The sequence below is a fragment of the Eptatretus burgeri genome, chromosome 3 (genome assembly GCF_056783735.1).
Source record: "Eptatretus burgeri isolate ZD-2024b chromosome 3, Ebu_testis_v1, whole genome shotgun sequence".
Classification (NCBI taxonomy): domain Eukaryota; kingdom Metazoa; phylum Chordata; class Myxini; order Myxiniformes; family Myxinidae; genus Eptatretus; species Eptatretus burgeri.
The window spans coordinates 18608946-18625029 of NC_140963.1; the positions used below are offsets into that span (position 1 = coordinate 18608946).

Below are 16084 nucleotides of genomic sequence, written 5' to 3' on the forward strand. Positions count from 1 at the left end.
AATCTCCCACAATATTTCCGTCCGCACCGACCATAGGCGGAATAACCGATCTGTTACTTAACCTTGACTATATATATATATATATATATATATATATATATATATATATATATATATATATATATATATATATATATATATATATATATATATATAAATATAAATATAACTCCAGAATTTGTTAATTTGTTTCCAATTTAAGAACTCCATTTTCTTGCATAAAAATATATTTTCGTTTCAAAAATCTCGCATGCCTAGATGCTGCCTTCCCATTCCAGTTTGTGCTTATCTTTTCCCGATTTTTTATACCTAAGATGAGTGCTCCGTTGTCTCTCGTAAGCACTGGAGGTTTCAGAGGACCAATTACAATTTTTTGGACGAACGGAACAGAATGGGACCATTTCAGGACGAGGAAAATTAAATAATTGTGCAGAATTTCCCACATTCACACAGAAAGAAAAGGCTGCTGTCCAGTCAAAAAGGCATAATTCACGAGAAATTTCCACATAATTAGCATTTTTAAAGTCAGGTATGTCATTCCGACTAACAGATCGCTTATTACTTTGAAACGCAATTTTAAAAAAAAATTGCAAGATGATCAGAGATATCATGAAACTGTTCTACTTCACACTGCTGCATAAGAAATAAGTTGTTCACAAAACTAAATCCAGAATATTTCCAGCTACATGCGTCGGAACATGAACATGCTGAGTCAAGCCTATCTCAAACATAGCCTCACTAAACATTTCCTCATTTTTGTTTCCTACTGAGATTACCGTCCCACTTTAAACCTGGTAAATTAAAGTCACCACAAAGCACAAACGAGGAAAAAGGATCATAATTAGTGCGGATATGATTGATCACGGCATTAATCGAATCGTTCTGTGGAAAAAAGGAGATCTATAGGAAACACCACAAATTAACTTTTTTGTCGCCGTATGCTCTCGAGAAATTGTACACCAAAGGGACTCAAAAAAATTGGATTTTTCAACTTTTACCTCAAAATTTGTATACTTCTTTGGAATTAAAACTATAACACCCCCACCATGTCGTTCCCTGCCCTCCTCCTGACTCCTGTCACAACGATACACAACAAAGTCATTCAAAAACCGACTGAAAAAGCCGCTCGGGATAGTCTCATTTAACCATGATTCAGTGATTAAAAAAACATTTGCAGGATTTTTTTTGTAGTCAGAAACAGCAAATGTGCTCTTTTTGCAAAATACTACGAAAGTTAGTAAGGTAAAACGGAATAACATGCTCAGGCCCGCCTAGTTTCCCGAGCCGCCCCCACGTCGGGACATAACTTCACCGTGACAAATGTAGATGTCGAGCTCTCCAGCATTTTTCCTGGCCTTCAACTGGGTAAGCAGATCGCAGTCGACCTTCCTCTGCTTCACCGTCTGGTCGGGTCGGACGAACGCACGGAACTTGCCGTTTTTGACCTCCGCATCCCCGGCCATGAGCGAGCTCGCCCCCGTCAGGTACATCTGGCGCGCTGTGGAGTCGCTAAACACCACCTTCATGATCCGATCCTTGCGGTCGTGGGATCCGTGGTAGTGCTTCGGCCGTCGCGGAAGTTCTTGACCATCAGCTCCTTCTTGATGCGCAGCTGGTCACACAGGCGGTCGATGATCACCCGGTCGCGTTCGTTCTGCTCGTTGTCCCACGCCAAGGTGGTGTCCTCCTTCCAGCCGACACAGACCAGGTTGGGCTTTTTCTCCTTCAACTCCATGATGGTCTCCGAGGCCGCCTGGGACGCGGCCAACACGACTTGGGCCATGTCGAACGGTTGTTGTTGTTGTAGCTGTCGTTGATTCCCAACAACTTTCTGAGCCGCGACCTGAGTGGTCAGATGCGAGTGCATTATTGTCCATCAGGTAATCAATGGTTTACTAACAGCATTACACATTCAACTGGATCACCTGAGTCGTCATCAACTCAGTTCTGTGATTCACCACTATCTTTATGCTCTTGACTTGGACAGAGCAATCGATCAGGTAACCTCGAGGTGTCACCAGTGTGCTGCATTGTGCAACATTCCTCATACCATTACCAAGCAGTCCACTGGAGAACCCCCTGGTGCTGTTGGTGTATCCTTCGCAGCGGATATCATCAAATGCAATCACCAGCTAGTTCTTATATTGCGAGAATGTTCCACTTCCTACACTACATCGTGCATTGTGGAGAATGAACAACACATCACTCTCCGTGACAACTTGATCCGCTTATGCATAGAGCGCCGGCCATTGGATGGACCACTTGCTGTCATCCGCACCGATCCGGCTCCCGGCTTCACACGTCTGGTCCACGATGAGCTTCTTAAACATCAGCGGATGTGCATCGAGATTGGTCGCATTAAAAATCCCAACAAGAATCCCATCGCCGAGAAGGCAGTTCGTGAATGTGAAGACGAACTTCTACGACAGGAGCCAATGGGAGGACCAGTCACTCCACTAACCCTCACACTGGCCACCACCAGTATGAACTCACGAGTTTGTGCACGGGGCCTCTCGGCCCGAGAGATGTGGTGCCAGCGGGATCAGTTCACCAATCAACAAATCCCTTTCTCGGACTTACAAATGATACAAGCCCAACACCATCTTCGTTCCATTAACCACCCCCATAGTGAGAAGTCGAAGGCACCCATGGGGTCCGTCAAGCCCAATGTGTCAGTGGAAGTTGGTGATTTGATCTATTTGTACTCTGATTGTAACAAGTCATGCGCAAGAAACCGCTACCTCGTCTCTGCCACCGATGGACCCTGGTGCAACATACGTAAATTTATGGGGTCCCAATTGAGTGCAGCTTATCGGGTGAAAAATTGAGTGCAGCTTATCGGGTATCCCACTCCCTCGCAATCGGGGATATGGTGTTGCACAACAAACCGAGGACGTATGCCTCCAACCAGCAACAAAACCACCAGACCCCCCATGAGCTGTCTTCACCTGCCGACAGTGCTGAATCCTTCCCAATCCCTAGTAGCCAGGTACCAGATCTAGGTTCTGATGCATCCCCAAGGCTTGACACCTGTAGACCTGGTTACTCGAAAGCCATCGGCGACACCTGTGAGGAACATCCAACGGTGTCCCCAACCGTCTGGACAACAAGACGCTCCAACCGTGTACGTTACCAGCCCAAACACTTCAAGGATTTTATTTTGGATGCTTCGAGTCATATTGTGGTCACAATGCTTGCAGAAACTGTCATGGGGCAGAATAATCCCCGAGACCGGAGGGCAGTCTACCCGGTGATGGTCTCAGTATATCTGACTGACTGGTACATGATTTATGTGACCATTATCCTTGTTTAACGTTGTGTACTCTGCCTCAGTATTTGAAGCCATGTACTGTCACCTACTTTCTTCATTTATAACACCAAGGAAGCATGATAGTAGATAAATGACCTCGTTTAAAAAATGTAAAAAATAAAAGTGGTTACACCAGTAGAGTACGTGGTTTAATCCGTCGTGCGAGCGTGGTGCACGGGGTTACCGTGCAGGGGTGCTGTATCGTGGAAGGTTTGGCCAAGCCGGGCACGTTGTATCGTGTGTTATTAAAGTTGATTTCAACCTCACTAAGACTGGTGTTTGGCCTCGGTGCTCCGTTGGGGATTCCCTTTAACCATTGTGGCGCTGCGGCCTAACATCTAGTCAAGGCGCCCTAGGCCTTGCGCGCCATCGAACATAAACCTTATAAAATATCGGAATTTTACAAACTTCACAACTACCGAGTGTTAAGCATCCTAAGCGACTGCAAAAACCGAAAACAGAATTTGAATTGACTTTAAAACGAACCCGCAACGTCGATCGAAGCAAAAATCTCAATTCACCACAGGAATTCACGGCATTATTTAAATTATTTTGTCAAAGTCATAAAACCGTAATATTCAGACATCCACGAACAATCTTTACATAATCCGACAGCTTAACAAGTCAGGCATGTGATGATAACCATAATTGGGATGAAAAATGATTTTTAAACCTCATCTTTGTGGAAAAAGCGCCGCGGCCTAGATCTAGCCAAGGCACCTGCGGCCATACGCGCCAGGCGCCCTCAACTTGAAGCATTCATAACTCGACGAATAAAAGCTCAAATTGCACAAAACTTACCTTATTCTTGCGAGCGCACGTTCCCTGTTAGTGGGTGAACAATCCAACGCTTGGCGAATTCTGCTTCACAATGATAGGAAGAGCAGACATCGAAGGATCAAAAAGCGACGTCGCTATTGACGCTTGGCCGCCACAAGCCAGTTATCGCTGTGGTAACTTTTCTGACACGTCTTGCTTAAAACCCCAAAAGTCAAAAGGATCACGAGGCCACGCTTTCACGGTCTGTATTCGTACTGAAAATCAAGATCGAGCGAGCTTTCGCCCTTCTGCCTCACGGGAGGTTTCCGTCCTCCCTGAGCTGACAGTCAGTCCTGCCACTTGTGCACGAAATAGGCCGTTTTCTTGCACTTGCAAGTGGCTCAAATTTATCTGGCTCAGGGCCAGAAACTCCATCTATCTATAATTCCAGCAGTGTGTGTGTGTGTGTGTGTGTGTGTGTGTGTGTGTGTGTGTGTTTGTGTGTGTGTGTGTGTCTGCGTCTGCGTGTGTGTGTGTGTGTGTCTGTGTGTGTCTGCGTCTGCGTGTGTGTGTGTGTGTGTGTGTGTGTGTGTGTGTGTCTGTGTGTGTCTGTGTGTGTCTGTGTGTGTGTGTGTCTGTGTGTGTGTGACCGCTGTTTCTCGACAACCTCTGGTCCGATCTAATTGAAACTTGCCAGGTATATTGCTGGGGACCTGAGGATGTGCCTTTTCAAGGTTTGATATTAATCGGACAAGTGCTTCCCAAGTTATGGCCATTTATTTACCAAACCAATGGCAAGACACGTTGTTGCGTAGGCGTGGCCGATGGGGGAAGGGAAGCTCAGCCGCGTTCCCCATTACGGGTTACAACGTACGGGCTTCCGGAGAGTGATGACTTCGTGTATTCTAATAATTTCTCGATTTCTTATGCGCATTTATAGATAAACACAATGCCCTAAGTTATGATCGTTTTCATATTAGACGGTGCATAAATTTTGGTTACATCAGAGTGAGCTGGTATACTCCAAAGCAGGAAGTAATTTTTTTAAATTTTTTTGCACAAAGGTTTTTTTTCTCTCTCTCTTCTCTTTGTGTTTTTCCTTGAGACGACATTGCGAAAAGGCAAAATACGTTGGAGCTAATTGGCCATTAAAACTAAATTACGAATAATCGTAACTGTGATATGCGAACTTCCGAGCCACGTACGGACGGGCACGCGAGAGCGAAGAAACGGCCTGTGTGGCTGTTGTTTCTTGCACGCGGTTTGAATTTTTTTTTTTACGGGCACGTTCTAGTAGTATAAATTCCCATTATCCTCCGACTCGTCCTCGGCAATATCGGAATGAAAACACTCAATTTCATCGCCGCTGAAATCACTCTCTGATTTGCATCTCACCATTGTTCACACGCTGTTTCCGAATGTTCACGAAGTTTTCGGAGAACGTGACGTCACAGCATCTTCGGTAAATTCCAGACTGTTTTTTGATCACTGACAAAAGTTTTGACTTAAAAGTTAATTTTAGCATATTTTGAGTTTCAAATGTAAGAAAATAATTGCCCAACGATTATTATTAATGTGCTTACAACCTTCGAATCACGTGAAGTCATCAATGACCCAAAACCTGCTCTTTAATTAACCCAAACACCCAGTCTTCACTTTTCTACTTTCTTGGAGTTTTCTTCGTATGCATGCAAAGTTTCAGGCTGATAGGTTTTATGGTTTTGGAGTTATGGAGGAAAAAAAAAACACACACACACACACACAGCTTTTTATTAGTATAGATGCAGCATAAGGCTGAGGGGTAGCATCAAAGGCTGATGGTGTGGGTGTGTCGCTGATGCAGTGCCCCATTTAGATTAGGGCAAGAATATGCAATTTGTTCGAGGTGCCAGAGATAACCCGCCTACTCTTCGCGAAGGACACCATGCGATCTTTAACATCCACCAGCAAATGTCGGCAGATGGGAGGTGATCCACAAGTGTCTGGCTTGACAATAAAAAGTCAATTTCTGACATAACGACGACACTTGGTGGAGCGCATACCTCCACCAGGCTGAATAGTTTATATTTTTTTAATCCCACTGATAGGCCAGATCTGTATCCGGGAGAAGCAATTTCATGAAATAAAATGTCCTAAACCATCCTGCAGGCATAGCCATATTAACCATGACTTCAGGCATTTTGTCATTTAAAAAAGGTTACTGACATGAAAACCGAGCTGTATTGAATCGAAGAATCTGAGGCTTTATTGTACGATGCCAAAGATACTTATAAAATTCCTCCACAATTGTTTTACTTTGAAAAAGGTACAGCTTATTGTTTCTTGACATCACAATTGACAGATGTGTTATGACAGATGCAAAACCATCACAATTGACAAACCATTGTTGCTTTGCCTCTAAAGAACAAGAAATATACCGACGGACGTGTGATGCAAGTTTCGGTGCATGTCTGCGTGTCTCGTACTCAATGTTCGAAGTTAAAAAAGCAGACACATTCCTGTGGAATGAGGCGTGGCACGTTCTCATAGCGGTACGTGTAGCCACCGTCAGAAGTAGTGCGGACATGCAGCGGTGCCAAAGAGCCCGGCACGGGCGCACAGCACGATTGCTTGCTTTGTGTGCCGGTGCAAATCCCACGACAGAAGTAAAAAGTAAAGTTTTTGGGATGGATTATCCAGTGTGCCCACTCCAATTCCTCGAACGAGATGCTCACGGGTAGGCGCTTGCAGTCTTTCTGGGGCACGGGCTTCTGTGCATGACCAAGGACAAAGGGGACATCTCGGGGCTGTCTGCGAGCTGGAGGCAGGGCACTGGTGGTGATGAGAAGGAAGGGTAGATTTATGGAGGTACATCTGGATAAATCTTCCCCTGTTAATTGCAGACAGAACGTGCGTTCTTTCATGAAACGCAAGCTTGATAATGATGTTTCAAAGACTATCCAGTGGTCCTCCATAGCAGTACACCCGGTGGAAACAGTGTTGGTCATTTTATCCATGGTAACGATGTTCAAATTGACGGCATCGCAATCACCCCACAGATCGTCATCGCTGGTATGATACCAAAACTTGGCAGATGTAATCATCCTTCCATGCTGACTTTTAGAGGCTTTGAAGAAGAAAGTGCAACCGTTTGGAGCAGTCGGGACATCCGCGTCAGCTGGTGGATCTGTTGGGAATTAAAATGTGGAATAAGCCTGTTCAGGATGCATCATCAATCTTTCACAACCAGGCAATCTCTTTGCGATATGTATTTCAGTTTTTCTTACCCGAAAGAGGTAGCAAGGCAATTTCGATAGCGTCGTGCTGTGGCCGATAATCCTCCGGCGGTTCCAGCAGCTTTAATGCCATCTCATGCCGCTCCAAAATGGAGCTCTCAAGCGCTTGTCCATCCAACACTGGCCCACTCCGACCGAGGCTATCCAAGATTCGCGTCTTCACATAGTCTAGCAACGTCGTACGGTTCACGACTTCAGTCTGTGGATCATCAACCGTGTCATCCTCTAGGTCTCGTAATATTGCATGGTCAGTGGCTGCTCCACATAGAAGCCAGAAGCAAAAGTAATCCCATACCAAATTGCGCATTTTGTGTTCTCGGCGACCTGATGGCTTCCTTTCTCCTGCCTTGGGTGATGTCGCTCCTAGCAATATATGCAGTTCACAAGGTGCTATCAGCCCACTTCATGTTGAAATATTGTTGCAATGTTTATTCATATTGCCCTGACTTGGCATGGCTGATGCCAACCGATGCAGTTCAAGCATTCACATTTTCAGAATTCTTTGCGTGCGATATTGGTTACTGAGGCAAAAGCAGAGGCAATGACTGTTTTGTGTAAACAAAGCAAATAAATAGAGGTAAATGCAATTTGAACATTTGGTAGTGTTTTGGATGTTTTTTGAAGTAAATGTAATTTGTTGTTAGGAATTTTTAAAACAAAAAGACAGCATTCAGACAGTTAGCCAGAATACTGTGCTCACCACTACATATCCATGTTTCAGAACAAAGTTTCAGCCACAAAGTGACCTTCAATGTCACTTCTGTCATACAAGAAGCAAAAGCTGTGTGAGACATGAAAGGAGGACTAGGAGGGATAAGTTAGGAAAGGGATTGATGTGTCTGTGAGAGAGAGAGAGAGAGAGAGAGGGAGAGAGAGAGGGAGAGCGAGAGAGAGAGAGAGAGAGAGAGAGAGAGAGAGAGAGAGAGAGAGAGAGAGAGAGAGAGAGAGCGAGAGAGAGAGAGAGAGAGAGAACGAGAGAGAGAGAACGAGAGAGAGAGAACGAGAGAGAGAGAGAGAACGAGAGAGAGAGAGAGAGAACGAGAGAGAGAGAGAGAACGAGAGAGAGAGAGAACGAGAGAGAGAGGGAACGAGAGAGAGAGAGGGAACGAGAGAGAGAGAGAGAGAACGAGAGAGAGAGAGAACGAGAGAGAGAGAGAACGAGAGAACAAACGAACAAAAATGATTCTAAAAAGTTATTTCTTACCATAAATCTTGAACAACAACGTCCATGGTATATAACATTTATTTAGATAATATAAGGGTGATTGTTCAGAAGAATCCATTTTTGTTTTTACAAATAGCTCTGTGGGGAACTAACGGTTATTTTCTCAACAGGTGAGATGAAAATGAGGGATTATTGGGGAAGGGGCCGTAGCCCCCCTTCCTGAAGTGATACGGTCATGGGGAGCACAATTTAAGTGAATGATATAGTCCTTATGTTTCATGAAGAATTTGGTCTGCATCTGCCTGTCGGTTTTTGAGAAGATTTTAAAATAAATTGCCTGAATTTTAGACGAAACCCCCCTTTTCAGACTCTTATACGTGTGGATCTGGATGGGGAGTACAACCCTACGAGACCTTACTATTCTGATGTATCGTACTAAATTTGGTCCATATCAGTCATGGTAATTTGTGTGGAAAATGTTTCAGTGAATATGAGGGATCATGGGAGGGAGGCCGTGGCCCCCTTTTCAGGGGAGACACAGCCATGGAGGGCACAACTTAAGGTTAGGGCATGGTCATGATGCCACAAGTTCAGTTTGCTCTGGATCCTGTTGTCTGTTTCTGAGAAGAAGATTTTTGAATGAAATACCAATATTTGGGGAAACATCCCCCTTTCACCTCCTATAAATGGGTGAATCCAGATGGGGAGTGCAACCCCACGAGACATTATGCCAGATAATAATAAATAATATAAAATACCAGTTGATCGTCCCCACCTGCTTCCTTTTTTGAAGCCGCCTTTTTTATTATTATTATTTATTATTTTGTCAAACATCCCGAAAAAAAAACATCTTCGTGTACAACTCTTGCACCATTCTTTGAACTAGCAGAGTACCCAGGTTACGGGCGATTATGTTTCAATCATGAAACACGTTCTTCTGACGTGAACCTTTATTTGGGCGGTCTATTGGCAACTGACATTTCTGTCGGCCAAAAAAAAAATTAACCTGGGTTACGTGCATGAAGCAAAGGCATACCTACTGCTTATGATTCAAAACACCTAACTGTACTGGAAAACGTGTGGACAGGAACACTGCACTGCACTGTAAATGGTGGAAACTTGTAATACCCTCCCTCACCTGGAGGGGGCACTATACGATGCCCCTTAACAAAGAGAATTTGCATCCCTCCCGCTCCTCCCCCACCCAAGAGCACCGGCAAAGATAAAAACACCTGTATACACTAATTGGGGCCATGCTAATCCGATGTAGCAAGTCTGGATGTAATCGGCCCACAACTGTTTGACCGTGCGACACACACACACACACACACACACACACACACACACACACACACACACACACACAAACACACACACACACACCGGTCCAGGAATTATGGTAAGGATAAGGGAAGAAATGGGGAAGTGATTGTGAATATAATGTTCCATCTTTATTTGCTTGTTCTTAACAAACGGGGACAAGACCAACGCAGGCATGATATGCTGAATGGCCTTCTCATGCACCAAAGTTCCCTGTGTATGTTTGTGTAACGTTGTTAAGAACAGGAATAAATGGGGAGGGAAGGACAGAAAGTTGGGGGTGAGGATGCATGGAGTTGGAAGAGGGAGTTTGAGACATTGGAAATGGGATTGGTGGGGGGGGGAGGATTGAGGACTCGGGGTTGGAAGGGGGCTTGAGTAATTGGGGTTTGGGACAGTTGAGGACTTGACGAAGAAAGGGGGAAGAGATGACAGAGTTGGGTTGGGGAGGGCAGAGAGGGGACAGAGTTGGGATCGAGGAGTATGAGGCTTTTGAGAGGGGAGGAGTTGAGGACATTGGGTTGGGAGGGGGTTTGAGGATTTGAAGAAAGGGGGAGGGGAGCACAGAGTTTGCGTTTGGTGGTGGGTGGGGGGGCAGAGAGAATGGAAAGCGTTGGAAGGGGGCTTGAGGCATTGGAGTGTGTGTGTGTGTGTGTGTGTGTGTGTGTGTGTGTGCGTGTGTGTGTGTGTGTGTGTGTGTGTGTTGAGGAGGGAGGGGGCGTCGGGGACTTCAAGTCACATTTTACATGATGCAGAAGTTGCATGGGTCCCAGATAATCCCATTGGGTCTTTTGGGTCCTCCATGTATTTTGGGTTGTCCAGGAATTCTGGGTCCTTTGGGTCATTCGTGGGTCCTCAGGGTTGTTTGTGGGTCCTCGGGGTCACTTAGTTCCTAAGGATCGTTTGGATCTTTTTTGGTGGGGGGGGGGTGGGTCCTCTGGGAACTTCAGGTTAAGTATTTCAGGTAACAATTATGGGTGACGTCAGGTCAGCTGTCCAACGAATGGGTGAAGAGTGGATATACATACATACATATATAATCATACACACTTGCTCCATTATATGTAGATTTTCCCAATGTCCGTACTGAGTTTTTATAGCTTCTACCAAGTCATAGCGCCGAGAACTGTTCTGCCACTTTCCATTTCCATGCGCGATATGCAAGCAATACCGATCTGTGTACATGTCTGTGTATCACAGCTATTGAATTTAGAATGGGATTAACATAAATTAAATTCAAATCAAATGGAAGACCAAATAAGTACAGTCCTGCATTGGAGTAATCAAAAGGAACCTAGAAAAGTGTAAAGCAAAGATGAAGTCATCAGGAGGAACCTGGATAGGATTCACATTTCAGCTGCTACCCCTGAACCCTCAAACCCATCTAGGCACAACTAAGTAAACTTTATTCAAAAATATAAAAATAAATATTAAATTAAATGAATAAAAAAAACCACAAAAAACGCATGTCAAAAAATTAAATCATTCTGGTTGCCAGACAATGCATCGGTTCAAGTTGAAATTTAAAACATGTATTCCGCATCTCTATTAGATCATAAATGTGCAGTTTCACATCAATCGATTAAGCGGTTCTAAAGAAAACATTATTTAACATTTTTTATTCAATCCAATATGGCTGCCAAACCATGTGACCTATCAATTATTCCTTAACAAACTTGTATACCCATGGCATGGGGAACATTTGCGTGACGTTTCCCCTCAATCTGTCTTGCCGTTCTGGAGAAGATTTTATAGGTTGTCGGGTAAACCCAATATGGCTGCCAAGCCACGTGACCTATGATGTCATATTTGTGAACCTTTCGTTCCTCGTGGATAGTCGCTCATACGTGTAACGTTTCACCTCGATCTGTTGAACCACTTCAGAGAGGAAGATTTCTGAAGTTATTAAAAAAAAAATGCGGCTGCCAAATCACGTGAACGATGACGTCATCAATTTTTTTTTCTGTGGAGCATTTTATCCCAAGATGACCCTCAAAATTTTTCAAGTAATCACATGTAGCGTTCCATATATGCAATTGCAAGCAAAATTTTTTTTTGCCAAGCATGTTGGTCTGTAGCGTTTGTCTGTATATGTTTGTCGCATGATTTTTGGCCACACTTTTCAAGCAATCGTTTTGAATTTGTTTTGTGTGTGTAGGTGACCAAGCACAACACCAAATTTTGGTGACGACCTGAATCCAGATCTGTATCTGAGAATTTTTAAGTGATTCTTCACCATTCAGGGATAGGGCCAAAACGATATGGAGTACAATATCTCAAAAGGTTATGGATGGATTCAAACAAAACTTGGTGGACTGTTTGGGAGTGCCATGAGGAAGAATTGACTCAGTTTTGTGAAGATCCGAATCGAGATCTGGATACAATAATTATTTAATTCTCAACTGATTCTTCACCATTGAGAGATGGGGCGAAAAACGATATTGCATGATATTTCAAAAAGTTCATTGGACAGGTTGGGTGTGTGACAAGAACCATTTGATTAGATTTTGGTGAAGATCTGAATCCGGATCCGGATTCGAGAATTTTTCAGGTGATTCTTCACCATTGAGAGATGAGACCAAAAACTATGTGTAGCATGTTATCTCAAAAATTTGTGGACGACTGGTGACAAAACGAAGTGGAAGAGTTGGTTAGGTGACAAGAACAAGCCGATTCGATTTTGGTTCAGGTCCGGAATCAGATCCGATCTATCAGTGGCATACAAAATGTAAACTCTTCAGTATGGCGGACGTATGTTCTCAATGGAGTGCCATTCCCTTTTGCCAAGTTGTCACTCTGAGTGATTTTACATTCATTTGTTGGGTGGTCGCTAGAGTACCCTTATTGTCGGGTTTTCCGTCTGTGTGTGTGTGTGTGTGTGTGTGTGTGTGTGTGTGTGTGTGTGTGTGTGTGTGTGTGTTTGCGTGTGTGTGTGTGTGTGTGTGTGTGTGTGTCTGCAACACGAGGCTCCACAGCACAAACCAGCAAACCGATTTCGATGAAACTTGGCGAGCAGGTGCCATATGGGCTGGGAGTGTCCGCATTTGAGTTTCGTTGCTAAGCAACCACCCGTTGCTATGCAGCGGCCGAAAAACCGCGTACGGTATTTTCAATACTTGTCCTACAGTTTTGAATGTGGAGAAACGAGACTTCGGAATTAAACACTTCGAGATATTTAGAAAATTTTACTCGAGCCGATTTTTGATTTAGTTTTTATTTTTCAAATGGTAGTCCTTCAAAAATCAGGTGTCTATTTACCGTCATTTTTTGTTGTTGTTTGTTTGTATGTAATGGACAGCTCTGGAGGCCAGAGGAGTCAACCGATTTTGATGAAACTTGACAGGTATGTTCATACCAGGATCAAGTTCTATGCTTTTGAGCACCGTTGCTATGGACACCACCGTTGCATAGCAACGGAACTTTGAAATTTTAGAAAAATCCGAAAAAAATTATTTTTTCGAAAATCAAAAATGGGCTTCCAGGCTTTTATGTGCACTGTAATCAACTTCTTTGTCAAAAAATTTCAGCCTGATCCATCAAAAACTGTATGACTAGTATGTAATTATGTCGCGACCACCCATGTCGCCTACGGCTTGTCTGTCTGTCGGTCTGTCTGTCTGTCTGTCCGCACAGAACTTTTGTATTTTTCTCCGCAACCACTTTTTCATCAAAGGTGCGACGACTCAAATCTAATGTTTTGATCATAATTATGACGTCATAGGTCACATAGTGTGGCAGCCATGTTGAAAAAAGGGCAAAACTTTGGACCTCTGTATCTATGAAACCACACAAAGAAAAAATTGAAACATGGCAAGTACTCCTTATGGGGAATGTGCGATTTTTTTATGATGTCATAGATGCCATCGTTATGACGTCATAATTGCATATGTAGAATGCTACATCTGATCAGCATGAAAAATTTTGAGGGTCATCTCAGGATAAAATGGTCCAAAGAATAAAAATTGATGATGTCATCGGTCAGGCAATTCAGCAGCCATATTGTTTTAGAAAAAAAAAAAACCTTGAAAAACCTTCTTCTCTGAAGTGGCAGAACAAACAGATCGTGGCGAAACTTTACACGTATGACCGCCTATCCATGAGGAACAAAAGTTTCACACATATGACATCATAGGTCACATGGTTTTGTAGCCATATCGGATTTACCCTAAAACCTACAAAAAAATCTTCTCCACAAAGGGTGGACAAATCGAGAGGAAACTTTACAGAAATGTTCCCCAAGCCATGGGTGTACAAGTTTGTTCAGGAATAATTGATAGGTCTCATTGCTTGTAAGCCATATTGGATTGAAGAAAAATATTAATGTTTTCTCTGGAACCGCTCTGAAACTTCAGATTTATGATCTAGTAGGGATGGGGAATACATGTTTTAAATTTCATCTTGATCGGATGCATGGTCTGGCAGCCAGGGTTATTTCATTTTTTGATCTGAGATCTTTTTGAGATTTATTTTTTCGAATTTATTTTTTTTTTGAAAAAAAAAAGGCTCATTTGGCTGTGCCTTGGTGGGTTTGTGGGTAGAGGAGTACCAGCTGAAATGGGAATCCCATCCAGGTTCCTCCTGATGACTTCATCTTTGCTTTTTGCTTGTTCGTGTTCCTTCCGATTACTCCATTGCAGGACTGTACGAATTTGGTCTTCCATTTAATTTGAAATGAATTTATTTTAATCCCATTATGAATCCAATTGAATAGTAATAAACACCATGGGTCAGGGTCAAGTGTCCAATCAAAGCGGGGTTGCATCAAAGCAGGATGTATTGGTACCCGGTCATCACTGCCAGCAGTTAAAAAGTGGCAGTTCTAATTATGTCTCTTATAACACACCAGTACACAAACGCCACACAAAATAAGTCCTGCTGAGGGTCTGCAATCTCTGATTGCTCTTTTTCTTGTTTTGAGTCCTGTTTTTGATGCAAATCGGTTCATTTTTGTTACTTTCGTTTGCATATATTGGTAGCTCGATGACAAAAGGGCAATGTCGTCAGCAAAGTCCAAGTCCTTAAGTTTTGTTGTAAACTTCCACCTAATCCCTGTGTTGTTGCCATCTGTTGTCTTCCTCATTATCCAGTCTACCACTAGGAATAATATAAGACCGCACATTACATCTGTTTGCTTCACTCCTGTTTTTACCATGAACCATTCTGATTCCTCTCCCTCCTCTCGCACTGCACATTCACGATCTTCATATAAGATCTGTACCGTTCTGATAATTTTGCTAGGTATTTCAAAACCAGCCATGATCGTCTAAAGGCTTTCTCGGTGCATGGAGTCAAAGGCATTTTCAAAATCCACAAAAGCAAAGTAGTGGGTTGTCTATCACTCTGCTACGTGCTCAATTATGTTGCGCAAAATAAAGATTTGTTCAGCTGTGTTTCTACCTCTTCTAAAGCCTGCTTGCTCATCCTTCAATTAATTCTATCGCAAGTTAACAATTTCAACGCAGCTGCTACAGTAAAAATCAGGGCACGCTTTCGATTAAAATGATTCAGAATATGATTGGTTTTAAAACTAGCAAATTGTGCAGCGAATGTGGAATGCAAACAAATTGCGCAAACGCAACAAATCATTTTCAGCTCACCTGGAATTTTCAACTTTACCACAACCTTAATGACCCTGTTTGTACCAAAGTTTGTTCATGGCATTAAAAAAGTTAAAAAATAAATAAAAAAATTAAATTAAATTAAAAGTAATAATAACAATAATAATAACAATAAAAAAAAATCGGGACCGAAGGGAATTGCCCCTCAAAATAGGTATTTGCTTTCTTCTCAGAAACTTGACCACAACTTTCATCACCCGTGATGCACCAAAGTTTTTTTTCTCAGCATAAAAAAAGTATAAAATCGAGGTCTGAAGGGGTCGACTGATGGACTTCACTGTGGGGGTTGCCCACCCAAAAGAGGTTTTTTTTTGTACACCTTGTCGAGGCTCGTATGAGAGCTAACACACAAAGCATAGCAAGGGGAGCATGAGACAAGAGGGGCGGGAGTGGGAAAGACAAAATAGTGGGGAACAGAGACATTAGGAGATCTGTGGAAGGGAGAGGGATGGGGCGGGGAACATGGGGAATAGAAGATGGACATTACAGGGACTTTCAAGAAGGAAAACAGGGAATTTGAAGGAGGTGGGCTTGGGAGGATTATCGGGGGTAGAAAATATCGAGGATTTGGATGGGGGATAATAAGAGGTGGTGGTGAACAGCTGTTTTGAAGGCCTGGAGGGAAGAGTGGGATTGA

At 43.3% G+C, this 16084-nt stretch overlaps 1 protein-coding gene across 2 annotated transcripts in view; it reads right to left on the reverse strand.

Moving 5' to 3' along the window:
• Window positions 1-6289: 6289 nt before the first annotated feature.
• The window catches only part of INHA (inhibin subunit alpha), a 31745-nt gene continuing 21950 nt past the window's right edge, over window positions 6290-16084 (reverse strand). For both annotated transcript variants that reach the window (XM_085871994.1, XM_085871995.1), the window contains 2 exons: window positions 7336-7707; window positions 6290-7235 (listed from right to left, as the gene is read on the reverse strand). In XM_085871994.1, the coding sequence (XP_085728120.1) occupies window positions 6535-7235; window positions 7336-7651 (1017 nt within the window). In that variant the 5' untranslated portion in view covers window positions 7652-7707 and the 3' untranslated portion in view covers window positions 6290-6534. The remainder of the gene's footprint in view (window positions 7236-7335; window positions 7708-16084) is intronic.